The sequence below is a fragment of the Cherax quadricarinatus genome, chromosome 65 (assembly GCF_038502225.1).
Source record: "Cherax quadricarinatus isolate ZL_2023a chromosome 65, ASM3850222v1, whole genome shotgun sequence".
NCBI lineage: Eukaryota > Metazoa > Arthropoda > Malacostraca > Decapoda > Parastacidae > Cherax > Cherax quadricarinatus.
Window position 1 is genome coordinate 4,633,394 of NC_091356.1, and position 27,289 is coordinate 4,660,682.

Genomic DNA, 27,289 nt, shown 5'->3' on the forward strand with positions numbered 1-27,289 from the left:
ATGACCTACCAAATGCATCGCAGCTACTCAAACCCACACTATTTGCAGATGACACTACATACGTCTACTCTCACCCGAGCCCAGTCATGCTAGCCTATACTGTAAATACCGAATTACAGAAAATATCAACCTGGATGAGGACCAACAAACTTACTCTAAACATTGACAAAACCTACTACATTCAGTTTGGTAACAGAGCTACAGATGTGTCTCTTAACATAATGATAAATGGATCACCTATCACAAAACTCACAGAGGGAAAATTCTTAGGAATCCACCTTGATAATAGACTCAAATTTCAAACATATACAACAAATTTCCAAAAAAATTTCCAAGACCGTAGGCATACTATCGAAGATATGGTACTATGTTCCACAGTCAGCCCTCCTGGCCCTATATCACTCGCTTATTTACCCCTATCTCATCTATGGAATTTGTGCATGGGGCTCAACAAAAATAAACCATCTCAGACGACTAATCAGCCAACAAAAGGCTGCAGTCAGAAGGATAACAAATTCCCACTACAGAGAGCACACTCCACCAATATTCAAAACTCTGAACCTACTCACAATACAAAACATCCATACTTATTACTGCACCTACTTCATACATAGAACACTTAACTCTGACATAAACCCTCCCCTCAAACATCTCCTTACCAACCTCAACAGAACACTTGACCATAACACAAGGCACAGATCACTCTTTGATGTTCCTCGTGTCCATCGTGCACTATGCAAAAACTCAATGCACATAAAAGGCCCTAAAATCTGGAATTCATTACCTGTGAATGTAAAAGAAACACTGTTTATAAATTCAAGTCTCTTCTCAAAAATCACTTACTCACCCACAACTAAATAAATACTGAATAATTATTTATTTTTTTTTATTATCACACTGGCTGATTCCCACCAAGGCAGGGTGGCCTGAAAAAGAAAAACTTTCACCATCATTCACTCCATCACTGTCTTGCCAGAAGGGTGCTTTACACTACAGTTTTTAAACTGCAACATTAACACCCTTCCTTCAGAGTGCAGGCACTGTACTTCCCATCTCCAGGACTCAAGTCCGGCCCGCCGGTTTCCCTGAACCCCTTCATAAATGTTACTTTGCTCACACTCCAACGGCACGTCAAGTATTAAAAACCATTTGTCTCCATTCACTCCTATCAAACACGCTCACGCATGCCTGCTGGAAGTCCAAGCCCCTCGCACACAAAACCTCCTTTACCCCCTCCCTCCAACCTTTCCTAGGCGGACCCCTACCCCGCCTTCCTTCCACTACAGACTGATACACTCTTGAAGTCATTCTGTTTCACTCCATTCTCTCTACATGTCCGAACCACCTCAACAACCCTTCCTCAGCCCTCTGGACAACAGTTTTGGTAATCCCGCACCTCCTCCTAACTTCCAAACTACGAATTCTCTGCATTATATTCACACCACACATTGCCCTCAGACATGACATCTCCACTGCCTCCAGCCTTCTCCTCGCTGCAACATTCATCACTCATGCTTCACACCCATATAAGAGCATTGGTAAAACTATACTCTCATACATTCCCCTCTTTGCCTCCAAGGACAAAGTTCTTTGTCTCCACAGACTCCTAGGTGCACCACTCACCCTTTTCCCCTCATCAATTCTATGATTCACCTCATCTTTCATAGACCCATCCGCTGACACGTCCACTCCCAGATATCTGAATACATTCACCTCCTCCATACTCTCTCCCTCCAATCTGATATCCAATCTTTCATCACCTAATCTTTTTGTTATCCTCATAACCTTACTCTTTCCTGTATTCACTTTTAATTTTCTTCTTTTGCATACCCTACCAAATTCATCCACCAATCTCTGCAACTTCTCTTCAGAATCTCCCAAGAGCACAGTGTCATCAGCAAAGAGCAACTGTGACAACTCCCACTTTATGTGTGATTCTTTATCTTTTAACTCCACGCCTCTTGCCAAGACCCTCGCATTTACTTCTCTTACAACCCCATCTATAAATATATTAAACAACCACGGTGACATCACTCATCCTTGTCTAAGGCCTACTTTTACTGGGATATAATTTCCCTCTTTCCTACATACTCTAACTTGAGCCTCACTATCCTCGTAAAAACTCTTCACTGCTTTCAGTAACCTACCTCCTATACCATACACCTGCAACATCTGCCACATTGCCCCCCTATCCACCCTGTCATACGCCTTTTCCAAATCCATAAATGCCACAAAGACCTCTTTAGCCTTATCTAAATACTGTTCACTTATATGTTTCACTGTGGTATAAATCTTGGTAATAAATACTGACAAGTTGGTTTAGAAAGACACGTAAGCAAACACTATAACATATTTATTAGAAAACGTTTCGGTCCTGGGACCTTGATCACTTCTAACATACAGAGGTAGAAAGACATTATATATATAGGCGGAGAGTGAGATGTGACGCACGTGACCTGAGGAATGTCATAAGAACATAAGAATGGAGGAACACTGTAGAAGGTCTACTGGCTCATGCGAGGCAGATCTTTATCAAAACAACCTCTACCTATGATGAGGACGGGTAGACGATGAAATCATGTGACTCCTGTGTTGTTGGGTTGGTGCTGCTTAAGTATCATGTATGCCAATGTTTTTGAAATTTTTGTAGTTTCCAGTGTTGCGTTCTATAGTGTCGGTGATGGCGATTAGTGAGGCTTCTAGGCACCGTCGGCGTCTGAGGTCTGGTTCGTCTACCCGTCCTCATCATAGGTAGAGGTTGTTTTGATAAAGACCTGCCTCGCATGAGCCAGTAAACCTTCTACAGTGTTCCTCCATTCTTATGTTCTTATGACATTCCTCAGGTCACGTGCGTCACATCTCACTCTCCGCCTATATATATAATGTCTTTCTACTTCTGTATGTTAGAAGTGATCAAGGTCCCAGGACCGAAATGTTTTCTAATAAATATGTTATAGTGTTTGCTTACGTGTCTTTCTAAACCATGTTTCACTGTAAACACCTGGTCCACACACCCCCTACCTTTCCTAAAGCCTCCTTGTCCATCTGCTATCCTATTCTCCATCTTACTCTTAATTCTTTCAATAATAGCTCTACCATACACTTTACCAAGTATACTCAACAGACTTATCCCCCTATAATTTTTGCACTCTATTTTGTCCCCTTTGCCTTTATACAAAGGAACTATGCATGCTCTCTGCCAATCCCTAGGTACCTTACCCTCATCCATACATTTATTAAATAATTGCACCAACCACTCCAAAACTATATCCCCACCTGCTTTTAACATTTCTATCTTTATCCAATCAATCCCGGCTGCCTTACCCCCTTTCATTTTACCTACTGCCTCATGAACTTCCCCCACACTCACAACTGGCTCCTCCTCACTCCTACAAGATGTTATTCCTCGCCCTATACACGAAATCACAGCTTCCCTATCTTCATCAACATTTAACAATTCCTCAAAATATTCCCTCCATCTTCCCAATACCTCTAACTCTGTGATGAATGGTTTGAAAAACCGACAAGTTGAAGATTGAGACACTTATGCAGCATATGGGAATCTTTATTCAGGAAACGTTTCGCCACACAGTGGCTTCATCAGTCCAATACAAAGAGGAAGGCGTAAGGAGAGGAGTATGAGGTAATCAGTCCCTCAGCCTGGAGTCGATGTGTTCAGTCCATCAATCTTGTAGATTGATGGACTGAACACATCGACTAGCCCATTGCTCCTGGCATTTTAGTCGCCTCATACGACATGCATGGCTTACGGAGGAAAGATTCTTTTCCACTTCCCCATGGACAATAGAAGAAATAAATTAGAACAAGAGCTATTTAGAAAAAGGAGAAAAACCTAGATGTATGTATATATATATATGCATGTGCTTGTCTGTGAAGTGTGACCAAAGTGTAAGTAGGAGTAGCAAGATATCCCTGTTATCTAGCGTGTTTATGAGACAGAAAAAGAATAAATGTATCTCATAAATTGTATCTCATGAATTGTATCTCATTATTGTATCTCATAAATGTCAACCTGTGACCCAATCAAACTTTGTTACTATTTAACTTCATTACCTAACAGAATACTCCATTCTACTGATTACACAACAACACAGTAAATTACCATATGACCTGTCTTTGTAATACTTTTTTTTTTTTTTTTTTTTCAACAAGTCGGCCGTCTCCCACCGAGGCAGGGTGACCCAAAAAAGAAAGAAAATCCCCAAAAAGAAAATACTTTCATCATCATTCAACACTTTCACCACACTCGCACATTATCACTGTTTTTGCAGAGGTGCTCAGAATACAACAGTCTAGAAGCATACACATATAAAGATACTTATTTGTACTAAATTGTTATCTGTTTTACAATAATTTTTGTACCACTGAATATATCATTGCTTAGTTAATCTTAAGTAAATTTTAAGCCTGCCCATAATGCTCTGCATACAAGGGGCTTTGGCATGTTGCACTTTAAAAAATTGTATTCCTTGTACTTCTCTGTATCATGTTCAAATAAATAAATAAATAAATAAATAAATGGTGTGAAATTGTTGTGTATTTCTAATCAGCAGAGTAATTAGGAAAATGATAATATATGTGGAAGCATAAAAATAAGGTCCTAGTATTCCTAATAAAAATTAGTAGAAAATTTTTAAGTTTGTTTGTTTTTATTTGTTTGGTGACTCATTCCTATTTTCATACAGTAATTTCAGTTGGCTTCTAGGCAGCCTTGGTTTCTAGACAATTCTGTCTAGAAACCTTCGGCAACTGTGCTAAGCTTACTCAAGCCATAAACATGTAATTAAATATAATTAGGCTATTCAGAGTGGTTTATGAACTGTGTCAATCACATGGGGTTACTATAAATTGCATGTACAGAATTCCTGATGGAAATAGGACATTGCATAATAACGACTCTGCGTAAAGTGAATCTTCTTAAAGCAAGAGAAACCTATATTCTTTTTATCTCATAATCTTTCCTAGGGATGTAATATTTTCACTCTTGCAGTATTCTTAAATTATTTTTTCCTCATTCTTTCATGTTTGCAGTATAACCCAAAATATTTTAATTCATTACCTTTTATCAATATTTTATCACCCATTTTTTCTGATATCCTGCTTCCATATCTTACAAAAAAACTGTTGCATACACTTATGATGAATATTCAGTACATGCATAACTCACATTCACTGCTTGGCAGCATACTGGCACATGGATCGTGAACGTGATTATTGGCTGGTTGGTGAAAGTATCTTGACGAGCTGGATACAGCGAGGATCACAGGCTGTGGGTAACACAGGACTTATTACAGGAAGTGAAGATGAAAACTGTGACACTGAGTCATCTTCACCAGGAAATATTGCTGGAGCAGTTAGAAATTCTATTTCCAATACTGAGGTATTCAGTGCTATATTTTTCTTCACAAATTTGAAACATTTTATATTATAAAGAAATGCTTTATGTGAAATTATAAATATAATATTAAAAATCTAACTCTAATTTATAATTTGGCAAGACAGTGATAGTGTGAATGATGGCGAAAATTTTTTATTTTTGGTAGATGGTCAGCGTGTTAAAAAAAAAAATGAAGCTACTAATGAAGTTTAAGTTTGGATTTATTAATAAATAATTAAACATTTCTCTGGTTGTTCAGTCTTAACTAGTTTTATTTTCATCTGGGAGTTGGAGGAGGAGGAGAATGAGATGAGGCTGAAAAACAATACATCTTTGAGATACCCCACAATCTTAGTTGCTAAGACCACAATTAACTGATCATCAGGACAGCAATGTTTTGTTTATTTCCACAGTATGTTTGTTAAATAATGTATAAATTACCTTATGTAAAAAGAAAAACTTTCATTTTTCTTTTTAGGTCACTCTGCCTCGGTGAGAGACAGCCGGTGCATTGAAAAAATGAATGTATACACCTACCATCCGACTTACGACCGAGTTTGGTTCCGAGAAACCAGTCGTAAGTCGAACTTTACTACTGAATATCAACAAAACCTTTTTGTAATGACTTTATTTTATTTTATTTTGGTATTTCATGTTTTACTTTACTTTTTATGCTGTTAGTACTGTATTTTATACTGTAAGGTTTAGGATAAACACTGTGTACAACACAAATAGTTGTTTATTTCCCAGAAATTTGGCATAAAAAACACGGTCGTAAGTCGAGTGGTCGTAAGTCGAGCAGGTCGTAAGTCGGATGGTAGGTGTATGTATGTATATATGTATCTACATGCAGCAAGATCACAGTAAACAGGTGATATCAAAATATGCAAAACAACCACTGTGAAAAAATAGTGAAATTTCAAGCGCTTTCGTGACTTCTCACAAGGGACTATCATAGTTCCTTGATAATGTGAGAGGTCACAAAATCGCTTGGAATTTCACTATTCTTTCACAGTGGTTGTTTTGCATATGTATGTGCATATGTACGCATGTATGTATGCACATATATATGTATGTACACATGTACGTATATATGTATGCGACACCATCCGAACTTGGTCTGTGCACCATTAGCTTTTAATACCTTCATTCATATTCACTTATATAATACCTAATGCACTGCAGGGGTATGCCATAGCATACTTCTATAATCTTCAGTCTTCTCATTTACATTTACTTGTTAATTACAGCCTGCTAGTAGTTGTATAGTGACACTAGCCAAGGTGAGGATAGGAGCAACCATGCTGCTTGAGGTAACAGTGGTTCACTACAAACGAGGCCTCGTTTTTTGTGGCACCAGTCAAGGTGAGTTTTGTCTGTGATTTTTTGTATCTGTGACCTGTTTAGATAACTCTCTTTATCTTTGTTGCTCAGCCTGAGACCAGGTTTCTCAGTTGACTTCCTGGTCAACAACGTTGTTTGTGTTAGTGACTCACAGGCCTTTAGCACAAACTTGGCTGCTTCAGCATGTATAAAGCTGTCCATCTGTTTCTTGAAAACTTGTCTTTGTTCTGAAATGAGTGTTTGTACCATTTAATAATGTACAGTAGAACTCTACTTACAATGTTAGCCCTGTCAAGGTCGGTCCTGTAGCTCTACGCCATGAACTCAGCTCACTCGGATAAGCTGTGAGTGGTAAATTTGGGCCTAGATATAAGAGAATGAGTCTGTGCAGAAAGTGTGCAGTATAAAGAAAAAATCCTGCAGTAAGCATTGTATAATGGGAAAAAAAACTCCGACCATGTTTTTGGTTTTATACAGCGACTTTGTGGTGTATTTTCATATGATTTTTGTGGTTGTATTCTGTTTCTTCTTCTCATTTGATAGAATGGAAGATATATTACACTAATAGAGATAATTTTGATTGGTTTCTGGACTGAAAGAAGCTTGAAATTCCACTCAAAGCAGCGGAAATGTTCGATTTTTGCTGATATACGAGAGTACACAAATTTCATAGTTTTGGTTTCATTACATTCGGAAAAAGATTATCATGTCATAAGAAAAATAGATTCTTCATGGGGAAATGGAACAGAATTCTTCCTCCGTAAGCCATGTGTGTTGTAAGAGGCGACTAAAATGCCGGGAGCAAGGGGCTAGTAACCTCTTCTCCTATATATATTACTAAATTTGAAAGGAGAAACTTTCGTTTTTCCTTTTGGGCCACCCCACCTCGGTGATGCGGCCTGTGTGTTGAAAGAAAGAAAGAAAAAAAACACATGCATACATACATACATACATATATATATATATATATATATATATATTATGGGGAATCAAATTCAAAATGGGAATTGACACAGTTACTTTTTGCTGATGATACTGTGCTTATGGGAGATTCTAAAGAAAAATTGCAAAGGTTAGTGGATGAGTTTGGGAATGTGTGTAAAGGTAGAAAGTTGAAAGTGAACATAGAAAAGAGTAAGGTGATGAGGGTGTCAAATGATTTAGATAAAGAAAAATTGGATATCAAATTGGGGAGGAGGAGTATGGAAGAAGTGAATGTTTTCAGATACTTGGGAGTTGACGTGTCGGCGGATGGATTTATGAAGGATGAGGTTAATCATAGAATTGATGAGGGAAAAAAGGTGAGTGGTGCGTTGAGGTATATGTGGAGTCAAAAAACGTTATCTATGGAGGCAAAGAAGGGAATGTATGAAAGTATAGTAGTACCAACACTCTTATATGGGTGTGAAGCTTGGGTGGTAAATGCAGCAGCGAGGAGACGGTTGGAGGCAGCGGAGATGTCCTGTTTAAGGGCAATGTGTGGTGTAAATATTATGCAGAAAATTCGGAGTGTGGAAATTAGGAGAAGGTGTGGAGTTAATAAAAGTATTAGTCAGAGGGCAGAAGAGGGGTTGTTGAGGTGGTTTGGTCATTTAGAGAGAATGGATCACAGTAGAATGACATGGAAAGCATATAAATCTATAGGGGAAGGAAGGCGGGGTAGGGGTCGTCCTCGAAAGGGTTGGAGAGAGGGGGTAAAGGAGGTTTTGTGGGTAAGGGGCTTGGACTTCCAGCAAGCGTGCGTGAGCGTGTTAGATAGGAGTGAATGGAGACGAATGGTACTTGGGACCTGACGATCTGTTGGAGTGTGAGCAGGGTAATATTTAGTGAAGGGATTCAGGGAAACCGGTTATTTTCATATAGTCGGACTTGAGTCCTGGAAATGGGAAGTACAATGCCTGCACTTTAAAGGAGGGGTTTGGGATATTGGCAGTTTGGAGGGATATGTTGTGTATCTTTATATGTTTATGCTTCTAGACTGTTGTATTCTGAGCACCTCTGCAAAAACAGTGATAATGTGCGAGTGTGGTGAAAGTGTTGAATGATGATGAAAGTATTTTCTTTTTGGGGATTTTCTTTCTTTTTTGGGTCACCCTGCCTCGGTGGGAGACGGCCGACTTGTTGAAAAAAAAAAAAAAAAAAAAAATATATATATATATATATATATATATATATATATATATATATATATATATATATATATATATATATATATATATATATATATATATATATATATATATATTATAGGTAGTAGGTTGGTAGACAGCAACCGCCCAGGGAGGTACTACCGTCCTGCCAAGTGAGTGTAAAACGAAAGCCTGTAATTGTTTTACATGATGGTAGGATTGCTGGTGTCCTTTTTTCTGTCTCATGAACATGCAAGATTTCAGGTACGTCTTGCTACTTCTACTTACACTTAGGTCACACTACACATACATGTACAAGCACATATATACACACCCCTCTGGGTTTTCTTCTATTTTCTTTCTAGTTCTTATTCTTGTTTATTTCCTCTTATCTCCATGGGGAAGTGGAACAGAATTCTTCCTCCGTAAGCCATGCGTGTTGTAAGAGGCAACTAAAATGCCGGGAGCAAGGGGCTAGTAACCTCTTCTCCTGTATATATTACTAAATGTAAAAGGAGAAACCTTCGTTTTTCCTTTTGGGCCACCCCGCCTCGGTGGGATACGGCCGGTGTGTTGAAAGAAGAAGAAGATATATATATATATATATATATATATATATATATATATATATATATATATATTATAGGTAGTAGGTTGGTAGACAGCAACCACCCAGGGAGGTACTACCGTCCTGCCAAGTGAGTGTAAAACAAAAGCACAAAAGCCTGTAATTGTTTTACATGATGGTAGGATTGCTGGTGTCTTTTGTCTGTCTCATAAATATGCAAGATTACAGGCATGTCTTGCTACTTCTACTTACACTTAGGTCACACTGCACATACATGTACACGTTTATTTATACACACTCATCGGAGTTTTCTTTGATTTTATCTTAATAGTTCTTGGTCTTATTACTTTTCCTTTTATATCCATGGGGAAGTGGAATAAGAATCTTTCTTCCGTAAGCCATGCATGTTGTAAAAGTCAACTAAAATGCCGGGAACAATGGGCTAGTAACCCCTTTTCCTGTAAAGATTAATAAAAAGAATGAGAAGAAAATTATCAAAGTGGGAAGTCTGAATGTGCGTGGATGTTGTGCAAATGATAAGAAAGAGTTGATTGTGGATGTTATGAGTGAGAAGAAACTGGATGCCCTGGCTTTAAGTGAAACAAAGCTGAAGGGGGTGGGAGAGTTTCAATGGAGAGGAATAAATGGGATTAGGTCAGGGGTTTCAAATAGAGTTAGAGCTAAAGAAGGAGTAGCAATAATGTTGAAGGATAAGCTATGGCAGGAAAAGAGGGACTACAAATGTATAAATTCAAGGATTATGTGGAGTAAAATAAAGATTGGATGTGAAAAGTGGGTTATAGTAAGTGTGTATGCACCTGGAGAAGAGAGAAGTGTAGAGGAGAGAGAGAGACTTTGGGAAATGTTGAGTGAATGCATGGGGAGTTTTGAATCAAGTGTGAGAGTAATGGTGGTTGGGGATTTCAATGCTAAAGTGGGTAAAAATGTTATGGAGGGAGTAGTAGGTAAATTTGGGGTGCCAGGGGTAAATGTAAATGGGGAGCCTTTAATTGAGCTGTGTGTAGAAAGAAATTTGGTAATAAGTAATACATATTTTATGAAAAAGAGGATAAATAAATATACAAGGTATGATGTAGCACGTAATGAAAGTAGTTTGTTAGATTATGTATTGGTGGATAAAAGGTTGATGGGTAGGCTCCAGGATGTACATGTTTATAGAGGGGCATCTGATATATCGGATCATTATTTACTTGTAGCTACAGTTAGAGTAAGAGGTAGATGGGAAAAGAGGAAGGTGGCAACAACAAGTAAGAGGGAGGTGAAAGTGTATAAACTAAGGGAGGAGGGAGTTCGGGTGAGATATAAGCGACTATTGGCAGAAAGGTGGGCTAGTGCGAAGATGAGTAGTGGGGGGTTGAAGAGGGTTGGAATAGTTTTAAAAATGCAGTATTAGAATGTGGGGCAGAAGTTTGTGGTTATAGGAGGGTGGGGGCAGGAGGAAAGAGGAGTGATTGGTGGAATGATGAAGTAAAGGGTGTGATAAAAGAGAAAAAGTTAGCTTATGAGAGGTTTTTACAAAGCAGAAGTGTTATAAGAAGAGCAGAGTATATGGAAAGTAAAAGAAAACTGAAGAGAGTGGTGAGAGAGTGCAAAAGGAGAGCAGATGATAGCGTGGGAGAGGCACTGTCAAGAAATTTTAATGAAAACAAGAAAAAATTTTGGAGTGAGTTAATCAAGTTAAGAAAGCCTAGGGAAAGTATGGATTTGTCAGTTAAAAACAGAGTAGGGGAGTTAGTAGATGGGGAGAGGGAGGTATTAGGTAGATGGCGAGAATATTTTGAGGAACTTTTAAATGTTGAGGAAGAAAGGAAGGCGGTAATTTCATGCACTGGTCAGGGAGGTATGCCATCTTTTAGGAGTGAAGAAGAGCAGAATGTAAGTGTGGTGGAGGTACGTGAGGCATTACGTAGAATGAAAGGGGGTAAAGCAGCTGGAACTGATGGGATCATGATAGAAATGTTAAAAGCAGGGGGGGATATAGTGTTGGAGTGGTTGGTACTTTTGTTTAATAAATGTATGAAAGAGGGGAAGGTACCTAGGGATTGGCGGAGAGCATGTATAGTCCCTTTATATAAAGGGAAAGGGGACAAAAGAGATTGTAAAAATTATAGAGGAATAGTTTACTGAGTATACCAGGAAAAGTATACGGTAGGGTTATAATTGAAAGAATTAGAGGTAAGACAGAATGTAGAATTGCGGATGAGCAAGGAGGCTTCAGGGTGGGGAGGGGATGTGTAGATCAAGTGTTTACATTGAAGCATATATGTGAACAGTATTTAGATAAAGGTAGGGAAGTTTTTATTTTGAATATAATGCAGAGAATTCGTAGTTTGGAAGTTAGGAGGAGGTGCGGGATTACCAAAACTGTTGTCCACAGGGCTGAGGAAGGGTTGTTGAGGTGGTTCGGACACGTAGAGAGAATGGAGCGAAACAGAATGACTTTAAGAGTGTATCAGTCTGTAGTGGAAGGAAGGCGGGGTAGGGGTCGGCCTAGGAAAGGTTGGAGGGAGGGGGTAAAGGAGGTTTTGTGTGCGAGGGGCTTGGACTTCCAGCAGGCATGCGTGAGCATGTTTGATAGGAGTGAATGGAGACAAATGGTTTTTAATACTTGATGTGCTGTTGGAGTGTGAGCAAAGTAACATTTATGAAGGGATTCAGGGAAACCGGCAGGCCGGACTTGAGTCCTGGAGATGGGAAGTACAGTGCCTGCACTCTGAAGGAGGGGTGTTAATGTTGCAGTTTAAAAACTGTAGTGTAAAGCACCCTTCTGGCAAGACAGTGATGGAGTGAATGATGGTGAAAGTTTTTCTTTTTCGGGCCACCCTGCCTTGGTGGAAATCGGCCAGTGTGATAATAAAAAAAAAAAAAAAAAAAAAAAATAAGTTTTTATTGAATTTATGGATTTAGAAAAGGCATATGATAGAGTGGATAGAGGAGCAATGTGGCAGATGTTGCAAGTTTATGGAATAGGTGGTAAGTTACTAAATGCTGTAAAGAGCTTTTATGAGGATAGTGAGGCTCAGGTTAGGGTGTGTAGAAGAGAGGGAGAATACTTCCCGGTAAAAGTAGGTCTTAGACAGGGATGTGTAATGTCACCATGGTTGTTTAATATATTTATAGATGGGGTTGTAAAAGAAGTAAATGCTAGGGTGTTCGGGAGAGGGGTAGGATTAAATTATGGGGAATCAAATTCAAAATGGGAATTGACAGTTACTTTTTGCTGATGATACTGTGCTTATGGGAGATTCTAAAGAAAAATTGCAAAGGTTAGTGGATGAGTTTGAGAATGTGTGTAAAGGTAGAAAGTTGAAAGTGAACATAGAAAAGAGTAAGGTGATGAGGGTATCAAATGATTTAGATAAAGAAAAATTGGATATCAAATTGGGGAGGAGGAGTATGGAAGAAGTGAATGTTTTCAGATACTTGGGAGTTGACGTGTCGGCGGATGGATCTATGAAGGATGAGGTTAATCATAGAATTGATGAGGGAAAAAAGGTGAGTGGTGCGTTGAGGTATATGTGGAGTCAAAAAACGTTATCTATGGAGGCAAAGAAGGGAATGTATGAAAGTATAGTAGTACCAACACTCTTATATGGATGTGAAGCTTGGGTGGTAAATGCAGCAGCGAGGAGACGGTTGGAGGCAGTGGAGATGTCCTGTCTAAGGGCAATGTGTGGTGTAAATATTATGCAGAAAATTCAGAGTGTGGAAATTAGGAGAAGGTGTGGAGTTAATAAAAGCATTAGTCAGAGGGCAGAAGAGGGGTTGTTGAGGTGGTTTGGTCATTTAGAGAGAATGGATCAAAGTAGAATGACATGGAAAGCATATAAATCTATAGGGGAAGGAAAGAGGGGTAGGGGTCGTCCTCGAAAGGGTTGGAAAGAGGGGGTAAAGGAGGTTTTGTGGGCGAGGGGCTTGGACTTCCAGCAAGTGTGCATGAGCGTGTTAGATAGGAGTGAATGGAGACGAATGATACTTGGGACCTGACGATCTGTTGGAGTGTGAGCAGGGTAATATTTAGTGAAGGGATTCAGGGAAACCGGTTATTTTCATGTAGTCGGACTTGAGTCCTGGAAATGGGAAGTACAATGCCTGCACTTTAAAGGAGTGGTTTGGGATATTGGCAGTATGGAGGGATATGTTGTGTATCTTTATACGTATATGCTTCTAAACTGTTGTATTCTGGGCACCTCTGCAAAAGCAGTGATAATGTGTGAGTGTGGTGAAAGTGTTGAATGATGATGAAAGTATTTTCTTTTTGGGGATTTTCTTTCTTTTTTGGGTCACCCTGCCTCGGTGGGAGACGACCGACTTGTTGAAAAAAAAAAAATATATATATATATATATATATATATATATAGATGGGGTCCACCTCTGGTGTAAATTGTGGGACCCATAGCCTTGGAGAAGTGGATAAAAAGGCTTCAAGGAAGAATATTTGGATTTCTTCCTGAAGCCATTTGAATATTCCACTTCCCCTACCACCCCATCTTTTAAACTATTTTTTTTTTACCAATAGGAATATTTTATTACATAATATGGCACAGAAGAGATACATTGTTGATATAAAGGTGGCATATACGGTACATGTTGTTACGTGTGTATCACCGATTATATGGCGAAAATCTCATCCAGCTCCTCAGAGCTGGGGCGTGTGCCCAAAATGCAGCATGCATTACCCCTTTGAACAGCCGCACTGAGCCGCTGGAACAGAAAACTAGCTGCCCTGGGATCCCTAGTTACCCTGATGAGTCTTTTTCCCAGCTCCTTAAGGAAATTAGATGCACTCTTTCCCCATGAGCCAAGGGTCTCTGAGCCTATGGGAACAAACATATAATGATGGGCAAGTTCTCCATATTTTCTAGACTTTTGGGACTCCCTAAAGCTGGCAGCTGCCCCTCCTTCCTCCCTGGTGTATTGGAGATAGGTATCAGCCAAGGTAGATGCACATGTATAGTCCCACACCACCTGCTTCCCATCTGTCCAGGCTTGAAGGGTGATACCATCTGGACACTTCTGGCTGCCATCAGATCTGCATAGTTGGGGTGGCTCCCTTACTGCTGGGCATCCAGCTGTTGTGAGGCTCCTCTTGATAATGTTATTAACCTCCTCATGTCTTGCAATCTTTCCCTCGGATTTACGGCACACAAGACCATGGTACCCGAATCGGTCTGCTGCTTCACTGCCACAAATACACCTGTGTTCGGCGAGAATAGGGGCGGCAAGTCGAAGGGCAACACCGATGCGGATGGTCTGTGGGTTGAGGCGTGTGCCAAGGCTGGAGTTGGGAACAGCCAACAGAAAGTCCCCAGCATGAGGGGCTCTCACTGCCAGCAGGCGGGCTCTATCCTTCCCTGACACACTCTGAAGCATCGTTGAGGCTATATTTTCCACTATTGGACCATCCCAGTGCGATTGTTTGTAGTTGTTGGGGGGAGCAGGTCTGGTTTCTGAGCCCGTTAGATTATCCCAGATCATTGCTCCGTCAATGAATTTTTGGTCCTGGGCTCCAATCTTGTCCCTAAGATGTTCAGGGAGAATCGCTGCTACAAGCTCTCTGGATGCAATACACGAGGACAGAAAAGCAGGTAACGCAATCTGTGATGACTTGCGGACACCAATGCCTCCTAGTCTGACTGGAAGTGTAGCTTGGTTCCACTGCCCGTCTTCTAGAGTAAGGTTAAGTACTTTCGTAAAAATCTGCCTCAGAACTTATGGAGTGAAAAAATATCGTTAACCGGGGATCCACTGTATGTATGTATGTATGTATGTATGTATGTATGTATGTATGTATATATGTATATATGTATATATGTATATATGTATATATATATATTTATATATATATATTTATATATTATATATTTATGTATATATATTTATATATATTTATATATGTTTATATATATTTATATTTATATATATACAGTGGACCCCCGGTTAACGTTATTTTTTCACTCCATAAGTATGTTCAGGTGCCAGTACTGACCGAATTTATTCCCATAAGGAATATTGTGAAGTAGATTAGTCCATTTCAGCCCCCGAAAGATACACGTACAAACGCACTTACATAAATACACTTACATAATTGGTTGCATTCGGAGGTAATCGTTATGCGGGGGTCCTCTATATACAGTGGACCCCCGCATAACGATGGCATCACATAGCGATTAATCCGCATACCGCTTGCTTTAATCGCAAAAATTTTGCCGCGCATACCGATTAAAAACCCGCTCACCGATTTTCGTCCGAGACGCGTCCAATGTGCGCCCTCAGCCAGCCTCACATGTGCCGCCCGTGCCATTGTTTACCAGCCAGCCTCCGCGGTAACATCCAAGCATACACTCGGAATATTTCGTATTATTACAGTGTTTTCGGTGCTGTTTCTGGAAAATAAGTGACCATGGGCCCCAAGAAAGCTTCTAGTGCCAACCGTACACCAATAAGGGTGAGAATTCCAATAGAAATGAAGAAAGAGATCATTGATAAGTATGAAAGTGGAGTGCGTATCGCCGACCTAGTCAAGTTGTACAAGAAACCCCAATCAACCATCGCTACTATTGTGGGCACCAGAAAGACAATCAAGGATGCTGTTCTTGCCAAAGGTTTAACTGTGTTTTCGAAACAAAGATCGCAAGTGATGGAAGATGTTGAGAGACTCTTATTGGTGTGGATAAATGAAAAACAGCTAGCAGGAGATAGCGTCTCTCAAGCGATCATATGTGAAAAGGCTAGGAAGTTGCATGAGGATTTAATTAAAAAAATGCCTGCAACTAGTGATGATGTGAGTGAATTTAAGGCCAGCAAAGGTTGGTTTGAGAGATTTAAGAAGCGTAGTGGCATCCATAGTGTGATAAGGCATGGTGAGGCTGCCAGTTCGGACCACAAAGCGGCTGAAAAATATGTGCAGGAATTCAAGGAGTACATAGACAGTGAAGGACTGAAACCTGAACAAGTGTTTAATTGTGATGAAACAGGCCTGTTCTGGAAGAAAATGCCAAGCAGGACCTACATTACTCAGGAGGAAAAGGCACTCCCAGGACATAAGCCTATGAAAGACAGGCTTACTTTGTTGATGTGTGCCAATGCTAGTGGTGATTGCAAAGTTAAGCCTTTATTAGTGTATCACTCTGAAACTCCCAGAGCGTTCAGGCAAAAGAATGTCCTCAAGGATAATTTGTGTGTGCTGTGGAGGGCAAACAGTAAGGCATGGGTCACTAGGGACTTTTTCTATAACTGGTTACACCATGCATTTGCCCCCAATGTGAAAGATTACCTAACTGAAAAGAAATTAGACCTTAAGTGCCTCCTGGTGTTAGATAATGCCCCTGGTCATCCTACAGACGTGGCAGAGCGACTTTATGGGGACATGAGCTTCATTAAGGTGAAGTTTTTGCCTCCTAATACCACTCCTCTCCTGCAGCCCATGGACCAGCAGGTTATTGCAAACTTCAAAAAACTGTACACAAAAGCTCTGTTTGAAAGGTGCTTTGTAGTGACCTCAGAAACTCAACTGACTCTAAGAGAGTTTTGGAGAGAGCACTTTAATATCCTCAATTGTGTAAACCTTATAGGTAAGGCTTGGGAGGGAGTGACTAAGAAGACCTTGAACTCTGCTTGGAAGAAACTGTGGCCAGAATGTGTAGACAAAAGGGATTTTGAAGGGTTTGAGGCTAACCCTGAGAGGATTATGCCAGTTGAGGAATCCATTGTAGCATTGGGAAAGTCCTTGGGGTTGGAGGTTAGTGGGGAGGATGTGGAAGAGTTGGTGGAGGAGGACAATGAAGAACTAACCACTGATGAGCTGATAGATCAACTTCAACAGCAAGAGGCCAGACCTGAGGAAACTGGTTCAGAGGAGGGGAGAGAGAAATTGAAGAAGTTGCCTACTACAAAGATTAAGGAAATCTGTGCAAAGTGGCTTGAAGTGCAAACCTTCATGGATGAAAATCACCCTCACACAGCTATTGCAAGCCGTGCTGGTGATTATTACACTGACAATGTTGTGAAACACTTTAGGGAAGTCATAAAGGAACGAGAGGTACAGGCCACTATGGACAGATATGTTGTGCGAAAGAAGTCCAGTGACTCTGAAGCTGGTCCTAGTGGCATTAAAAGAAGAAGGGAAGTAACCCCAGAAAAGGACTTGCCACCTCAAGTCTTAATGGAAGGGGATTCCCCTTCTAAACACTAACACTCTCTCTCCCCTCCTCCCATCCCATCAATCATCACCAGATCTTCAATAAAAGTAAGTGTCATGTAAGTGTGCATGCCTTTTTCAGTTTGTGTGTATTAAAATTAACATTTCATGTGGTAAAAATTTTTTTTTTTTCATACTTTTGGGTGTCTTGCACGGATTAATTTTATTTCCATTATTTCTTATGGGGAAAATTCATTCACATACCGATTATTTCGCATAACAATTACCCCTCTTGCACGGATTAAAATCGTTATGCGGGGGTCCACTGTATATATATATATATATATATATATATATATATATATATATATATATATATATATATATATATATATATATATATATAGATATATATATAATATATATATATATATATACATATATATATATATATACATATATATATATATATACATATATATATATATATACATATATATATATATATATATATATATATATATATATATATATATATATATATATATATATATATATATATATATATATATATAATTTTTTTTCTTTTTTTTTAAATTCTCTGAACCTGAGAGCAAACCTCGTATACTATTTGACCAAAATTAGAATATGTGTTCGTGGTTTCAAATCTACACCTGAAGAAACATGTGGACAGGCTGGATAAAGTTGAGGGCTGAAGTATTAAATAAGCTTTCATTGTTGATAAGATTAAAAGAGGAGACATGATAGCCATATATAACTTTATAAAAGGATATGAAAATAAAGAATGTTTCTTTATACTATCATAATGACAAAGAGGAAGCCATTGTTGTAAACTTCTGTAATGTAACTCTCATGATTTAGTGGGTGTGTGCATGTGTGCGTGTAAAGGATGGATGGGATGTTACAGTTCAGAGGGTCATTTAATTTGGGCTGTATATGCACTTCTGGTAAGACAACTATTAATTGAAAGATGGTGAATGTGTTTCTTTAGTCGCCCTGCTTTGGTGAGCATTGTCCAATTTGGTAAAAAAAATATTTATCTATTCTTTTGCATATACTGTACTACATATATTAATTTTTAATAATCTTGTTCTCCTCAGGCCACTTGCTCATATATAAAATCTTAACCAGTGACAGAGCCCAAAATCTGAAGGTCAACTGGGCAGTTATGGAATCATACATCCCATCATTATTTTTATCAGTGACTTCCCGTCCAGTTTCAAGATTAACGTCGTACTTTACAAACACAGAGATAATTGTAGCTATTACTGACAGGGATAGGAACTGTAAACTGGTTTCTATACCTAATATTCGAGTAACGTCTGAGTGTTGACGTTGGATTATTACTTTTTATTCATAGGCTGTGAATTATTTATGAAACTTAATAGCTATTTGCTTTTGTTTTTTAACTTCATTTTGCATTTTACATTTTCTCAGATACTTTGATCAGAAATATGATTTTCACATTATAATCTAGTAACCATGACAAACATGATCTTCCTGCGCTGAATCATATTCACCTGAGTTATGTAGGTTGTGCTTTTTTATAAAAATTTTTAATTTAGTGTCTGTTATGTGTGTTGTCATTCATCTTTCTGTTCAAAGACATGCTGCCTTATTTCTCTGAATATTAACTCTCTATGAAAGTACAGTAGCCAGGTGGCCTTAACTAACAATAACTGAGCCAACATCATCTCCTGTAAGGTCAGCTAGCTGTGTAAAAAATAGACTAAATACACACTGTAATTTTATCCGCACTTTTTCAACATAAAAGAACCATTGTCTTACAATCTTTTGTAATAATATTACTTATGAATAACATTTTTTGATGGAAGCTCAAGAGAATTGATAATAAATGCTATTTGTAATAAATTGTAAGACAAGCAGTAAATCTATATCAATAAAGACTAATAATATTGAAAAGTGTTTTTATTGTATGATCACTGCATTATCAGAGAGATGTGTGCTTTGTAACCTATAACCCCAGCCCCGACCCCAGCCCCAGCCCTGACCCTGGCCCCAGTTCCGACCATATTCCCAGTTCCGACCTCAGTTTCAGTCCCGACCTGTTCCAGCCCCTGCCCCAGGCCCAGCCCCAGGCCCAATCCCAGCCCTAACCCCAGGCCCAGCCCCAACCCCAGGCCCAGCCCCAACCCCAGCCCCAACCCTGTCCTCATCCCCGACCCCAGCCCCAGCCCCTATCCTTGTGCCAGAGGGCACCATCGGCTTGGAGGGAGGTGGGAAAAAGGGAAGCCAAGGTAATGTACCTCACTACTTGCAAGAGACACAGTAGTGTATGTGAAAACTCTGAAGAGAAAGAGAAGCTACAGGTCATCTTCCTTAAGAAACCCAGGAACTGTAACTCGCCCTTCCCAAGAGGACAGAAACAGAACATCAACACCTTCATGAGGTCCAGGAGGCTTAACACATTCAAGAAGTATTGCACCTGTTACTTAATAGTTTCAAAAGGCACAAGGGCTATAGATCAGTGCCTTCAAGAATCTCAGGTACTGGAACTTAAAGTGCAGACATTGTACTTCCCACTTCCAGGACTCAAGTCCGGCTAACTGGTTTCCCTGAATCCCTTCACAAAATATTGCCCTGCTCACACTCCAACAGCTTATCAGGTCCAAAAACCATTTGTCTCTATTCACTAATATCTAACATGCTCACACATGCCTGCTGCATGTCCAAGCCCCTTGCACACAAAACCTCTTTTATCCCCTCTATCCTTTCCTAGGATGACCCTTACCCCTCCTTCCCTCCACTACAAATTTATACACCCTCCTAGTCATCCTATTTTGTTTCATCCTTTCTAAATGACCAAATCACCTCAACAGCCCCTCTTCAGTCCTCTGACTAATAGTTTTAGTTTTAGTAACTCCACACCTCCTAATTTCCACACTACAAATTCTTTGCATAATATTTACACCACACATTGCCCTTGGCCTAACAGGTGACCAACATGTAACTGACTTCATTAACACTATGAACAATACACTACTCATACCAGCAATTAAAAAACCAGCAAGACTAACTGAGATGAGTGCGGCCATAACTGACCATACATGGATAAACATACTCACCCCCCTTAAAGCGGGAATAATCACAGACAACACTACTGACCACTACCCAACTTTCCTCCTAACAAACATTTGTAAGCAATCAATGTAATATAATAAGTTCTCTTTTTGACTCCAGAATGAGACATCAATCAATAACTTCACCTGTGGAGCTAAGCTCAATTGATTGGCCTACAGAATTTTCCAGTGCTGTTGGTATCAATGAATGTGTAGACATTCATTGATACCAACAGCATTGTTATCAGTGAATGTCTACACATTCATACAAAATACGTAGACTATGTAACAAATATTGTCCCATAAAAACTAAACAGAACACTAATAAAAGATTAATTTGCACATAGCCTACTAACAACATCCTAAAGTCCATCAGTATGAAACATCAATATGAAAAACAGTATAGAAGGGGCTTAATAACTAAACAATTTATCAAACACTATACTTCAGTCCTCACCAAATTAATCAAAGTCCAAGCAACTATACTATTCTAATAGAATCACTGAAACGAGAGGAGATATTGAAAAGACTCTCAGATCCTGGGCACCACAAACCAAACAGAACTAGTAATGTTGCACTAACTAAACCAAACGAACCGAAACTTCAGCCTGTTGACAAAGCTAACACAATAAATGACTTCTTCTCAAACATAGGATCAAATCTCGCCAGTAAAATTCCAATTACCAATGCCCAAGCTAATGATTATCCAGATGGAAACTTCCCAACATCCCTCCATCTTGCACCAACAGAACCCACTGAGGTTACCAACTTACCATGATTATTAACTCTAAAAAACAAATCAGGAAATGTAACTCAAGTACCACCACTACTGTACAAAAGAGCGGGTCAAATCAATTTCACCCACCATTGCATTACTCTTTAACAATTCATTAGAAACCAACACTTTCCTGGCATCACTCAAAATAGCAAGGGTAACACCAATACACACACTTGCCTTTACTTTCCAAAATCTTCGAGAAGCTCATACACAAAAGGTTATATTCCTTCGTAACATCACAAAGCATCCTTAACCCCGGCCAGTTTGGCTTCAGGAGAAACAAAAGCACAAATGACGCAATAATAAAAATACTAGACCTACTTTATACAGCACTTGAAACAAATGAATAACAACTTCAACTCTTCATCGACCTTGAGAAAGCTTTTGATACAGTAGACCACAGCATCCTACTCCTCAAGCTTGATCATTACGGTATAAGAGGCCACACACTTCCCTATATTAAGATTAAGATTAAGATTTTTATTTTGACAAATTACAGGTTGTACAGAGGAATATAACAGTTGGGTGTACATGCCAAAAGCCCCTTTGTACGCAGAGCATTTCGGGCAAACTTAAAGATTAACTTAAGAATAGTAAGGCAATAATACATAATTCATATAATCATTAGATGAGTTACAGTGAGTACAGGAGAAGTGAATATTCTATCAGGAAATGCTACATGGTTCTGATAAGTCTAGTAGACATATTACACTATTGAATTAGTTAATAAAGATCACAGTTTTACAATGTAACAATTTAAAACAATTTACAATATGATGCATTACAGTTTAGTACTATTTAAAACAATGAAATTTTGGTATTACTGTGGAACAATTTACATTATGATGTACTGTATTACAATCTGCTACTATTTAAAACAATGAAAAAAAAACACATCAAGTCATGCTTTACTTACTTACTAAAAGAAAGCAAAATGTATCTATGAATGACACAACCTCCTCAACAAGACCCCTGGATACTGGTGTACCACAGGGAAGAGTTCTTGGTCCCCTCCTTTTCCTTTTATACATCAATGACCTTCCAAGCATATCTCAACAACTTATACCTATTCTCTTTGCTGACGACACGACTTTTATCATCTCTCACACTAATCTAGCCTCATTCAATACTATTGCTAATGAAGAGCTCGCAAAAATAGCAACGTGGATGACTTGTCAATAAACTTACACTGAATATATACAAAACCTTTTACATTGTGCTTGGGAGTAGAGCTTAACAACATTATTATTGCTAAACGTAATGAGGGAAAATTCCTGGGTCTGCACCTTGATAACAACCTGAAATTCAACACCCATATCCAAAAGCTAATAAAAAAAGTATCTAAAACAGTTGGCATCCTTTCAAAGATATGTTACTATGTACCACAAACAGCACTACTTACACTATACACTGATCTACCCCTACCTCACCTATATGTTTTGTGCCTGGGGCTCTACAACGACAAATCACCTAAAGCCAATTGGTAGGAAAGTTGGTAAATGAAATGATGGAATTCGTAACAACAAAATGTAAGGAGGCAGAGGAAAGGTTTGTTCCCAAGGGCAACAGAAATAATGGGAAGACCAGAACGAGCCCCTGGTTTACCCGACGGTGTAAGGAGTGCAATAGAGCATGGAAAAAGTACAGAAGGCAAAGAACACAGGAAAATAAGGAGATTAGTCAAAGAGCCAGGAACGAGTATGCACAGGTAAGGAGGGAGGCCCAGCAACAGTATGAAATTAACATAGCATCAAAAGTCAAGTCAGATGTGAAACTACTGTACAGCCACATCAGGAGGAAGACAGTCAAAGACCAGGTGATCAGGCTGAGGAAAGAAGGTGGGGAACTCATGAGTAATGATCACAAGGTATGCGAGGAGCTCAACATGAGATTTATTTTAGGAAGCATTTACAGTAGAGACAGGAATGGCTACGAGAAGACAGCACAGAAGGGAACACCAACAAGGAACATACCAGCAGGTGCTGGATGACATACAAACAATGGAGGAGGAGGTGCCAAAGCTGCTAAGTGACCTTGATATCTCAAAGGCGAGGGGTCCAGACAACATTTCCCCGTGGGTCCTTAGAGAAGGAGCAAGGCCGCTGTGCGTACCACTAACCACAATCTTCAATACATCCCTTGAAACTGGGCAACTACCTGAGGTATGGAAGATGGCAAATGTAGTCCCCATTTTTAAGAAAGGAGACAGAAACGAGGCACTAAACTACAGACCAATGTCTCTGATGTGTATAGTACGCAAAATCATGGAGAAGATTATCAGGAGGAGAGTGGTGGAACACCTGGAATGAAACATGATTGTAAATAACAACCAGCACGGATTCATGGAAGGCAAATCCTGTGTCACAAACCTTCTGGAGTTTTATGACAAGGTAACAGAAGTAAGAGAGAGGGGTGGGGTTGATTGCATTTTCCTGGACTGCAGGAAGGCCATTGACACAGTTCCTAACAGTGTAGTGTAGTGTAGAAGCTGGAAGATCAGGCACGTATAACAGGAAGGGCACTGCAATGGATCAAAGAACACCTGACAGGGAGGCAACAATGGGTCATGGTACGTGATAAGGTATCACAGTGGGCTCCTGTGACGAGTGGGGTACCACAGGGGTCAGTCCTAGGACCAGTGCTATTTTTGATATATGTGAATGACGTGGTGGAAGGGATAGACTCTGAAGTGTCCCTGTTTGCAGATGATGTGAAGCTAATGAGAAGGATTAAATCGGATGAGGATCAGGCAGGACTACAAAGAGACCTGGATAGGCTGGACACGTGGTCCAGCAACTGGCTTCTCGATTTCAACCCTGCCAAATGCAAAATCATGAAGATTGGGGAAGGGCAAAGAAGACTACAGAGTATAGGCTAGGTGGACAAAGGCTGCAAACCTCACTCAAGGAGAAAGATCTTGGGGTGACCATAACACCGAGCACGTCTCCGGAGGTACACATCAACCAGATAACTGCTGCAGCATACGGGCGCCTGGCACACCTGAGAATAGCGTTCCCATACCTTAGTAAGGAATTACCTGGAGTTTACCTGGAGAGAGTTTCGGGGGTCAACGCCCCCGCGGCCCGGTCTGTGACCAGGCCTCCTGGTGGATCAGTGCCTGATCAACCAGGCTGTTGCTGCTGGCTGCACGCAAACCAACGTACGAGCCACAGCCCGGCTGATCAGGAACTGACTTTAGGTGCTTGTCCAGTGCCAGCTTGAAGACTGCCAGGGGTCTGTTGGTAATCCCCCTTATGTGTGCTGGGAGGCAGTTGAACAGTCTCGGGGCCCCTGACACTTATTGTATGGTCTCTTAACGTGCTAGTGACACCCCTGCTTTTCATTGGGGGGATGGTGCATCGTCTGCCAAGTCTTTTGCTTTCGTAGTGAGTGATTTTCGTGTGCAAGTTCGGTACTAGTCCCTCTAGGATTTTCCAGGTGTATATAATCATGTATCTCTCCCTCCTGCGTTCCAGGGAATACAGGTTTAGAAACCTCAAGAGCTCCCAGTAATTGAGGTGTTTTATCTCCGTTATGCGCGCCGTGAAAGTTCTCTGTACATTTTCTAGGTCGGCAATTTCACCTGCCTTGAAAGGTACTGTTAGAGTGCAGCAATATTCCAGCCTAGATAGAACAAGTGACCTGAAGAGTGTCATCATGGGCTTGGCCTCCCTAGTTTTGAAGGTTCTCATTATCCATCCTGTCATTTTTCTAGCAGATGCGATTGATACAATGTTATGGTCCTTGAAGGTGAGATCCTCCGACATAATCACTCCCAGGTCTTTGACGTTGGTGTTTCGCTCTATTTTGTGGCCAGAATTTGTTTTGTACTCTGATGAAGATTTAATTTCCTCATGTTTACCATATCTGAGTAATTGAAATTTCTCATCGTTGAACTTCATATTGTTTTCTGCAGCCCACTGAAAGATTTGGTTGATGTCCGCCTGGAGCCTTGCAGTGTCTGCAATGGAAGACACTGTCATGCAGATTCGGGTGTCATCTGCAAAGGAAGACACGGTGCTGTGGCTGACATCCTTGTCTATGTCGGATATGAGGATGAGGAACAAGATGGGAGCTAATACTGTGCCTTGTGGAACAGAGCTTTTCACCGTAGCTGCCTCGGACTTTACTCTGTTGACGACTACTCTCTGTGTTCTGTTAGTGAGGAAATTATAGATCCATCGACCGACTTTTCCTGTTATTCCTTTAGTGCGCATTTTGTGCGCTATTACGCCATGGTCACACTTGTCGAAGGCTTTTGCAAAGTCTGTATATATTACATCTGCATTCTTTTTGTCTTCTAGTGCATTTAGGACCTTGTCGTAGTGATCCAGTAGTTGAGACAGACAGGAGCGACCTGTTCTAAACCCATGTTGCCCTGGGTTGTGTAACTGATGGGTTTCTAGATGGGTGGTGATCTTGCTTCTTAGGACCCTTTCAAAGATTTTTATGATATGGGATGTTAGTGCTATTGGTCTGTAGTTCTTTGCTGTTGCTTTACTGCCCCCTTTGTGGAGTGGGGCTATGTCTGTTGTTTTTAGTAACTGAGGGACGACCCCCGTGTCCATGCTCCCTCTCCATAGGATGGAAAAGGCTCGTGATAGGGGCTTCTTGCAGTTCTTGATGAACACAGAGTTCCATGAGTCTGGCCCTGGGGCAGAGTGCATGGGCATGTCATTTATCGCCTGTTCGAAGTCATTTGGCGTCAGGATAACATCGGATAGGCTTGTGTTAATCAAATTTTGTGGCTCTTTCATAAAAAATTCATTTTGATCTTCGACTCTCAGTCTGGTTAGCGGCTTGCTAAAAACTGAGTCATATTGGGACTTGAGTAGCTCACTCATTTCCTTGCTGTCATCTGTGTAGGACCCATCTTGTTTAAGTAGGGGCCCAATACTGGACGTTGTTCTCGATTTTGATTTGGCATAGGAGAAGAAATACTTTGGGTTTCTTTCGATTTCATTTATGGCTTTTAGTTCTTCCCGTGATTCCTGACTCCTAAAGGATTCTTTTAGCTTAAGTTCGATGCTTGCTATTTCTCTGACCAGTGTCTCCCTGCGCATTTCAGATATATTGACCTCTTTTAGCCGCTCTGTTATTCTTTTCCGTCGCCTGTAAAGGGAGCGCCTGTCTCTTTCTATTTTACATCTACTCCTCCTTTTTATTTATTTATTTATTTATTTATTTATTTGTGCACACATACAGAGGTACAAAAAATACAGAAAAGAGCAGTATGCCAAAGCCACTTATACTATGCATAGCATTACCGTATAGTACCGCATAGTACCGTATCTTCGATAGTATGCCTACAGTCTTGGAAATTTTCTTAGAAATTTGTTGTATATGTGTATGAAATTTGAGTCTATTATCAAGGTGGATTCCTAAGAATTTTCCCTCTGTTAGCTTTGTGATAGGTGATCCGTTTATCATTATGTTAAGAGGGACATCTGTAGCTCTGTTACCAAACTGAATGAAGTAGGTTTTATTCTTAGAGGAATAAGCCTTGTGCATACATTGAGTGCCACCGAGTTAATCTGTTCTAGGCATAAGTTTGGGTCTGTGTTGCTTAGTATATCTTCCCAGCTTATATCGGTTAGGACTTGGTTTACTTGGTCCCACTTTATGTTTTTGTTATTGAAGTTGAATTTGGTGAATGCTCCCTCGTGACTAGTCTCATTTTGTCGGTCTGGGGCTCCACGCATACATGTCTGAACCTCAATTATGTTGTGATCTGAGTATATTGTTTTTGATATGGTGACATTTCTTATCAGATCATCATTGTTAGTGAAGATGAGGTCTAGTGTATTCTC

At 40.0% G+C, this 27,289-nt stretch overlaps 1 protein-coding gene across 1 annotated transcript in view; it reads left to right on the plus strand.

Moving 5' to 3' along the window:
- The window catches only part of LOC128700563 (uncharacterized), a 54,044-nt gene extending 34,500 nt beyond the window's left edge, over positions 1-19,544 (plus strand). The window contains exons 8-10 of the mRNA XM_070098882.1: positions 5,205-5,401; positions 6,649-6,763; positions 18,722-19,544. Coding sequence (XP_069954983.1) covers positions 5,205-5,401; positions 6,649-6,763; positions 18,722-18,954 — 545 coding nt within the window. The 3' untranslated portion in view covers positions 18,955-19,544. The remainder of the gene's footprint in view (positions 1-5,204; positions 5,402-6,648; positions 6,764-18,721) is intronic.
- Positions 19,545-27,289: the final 7,745 nt, after the last annotated feature.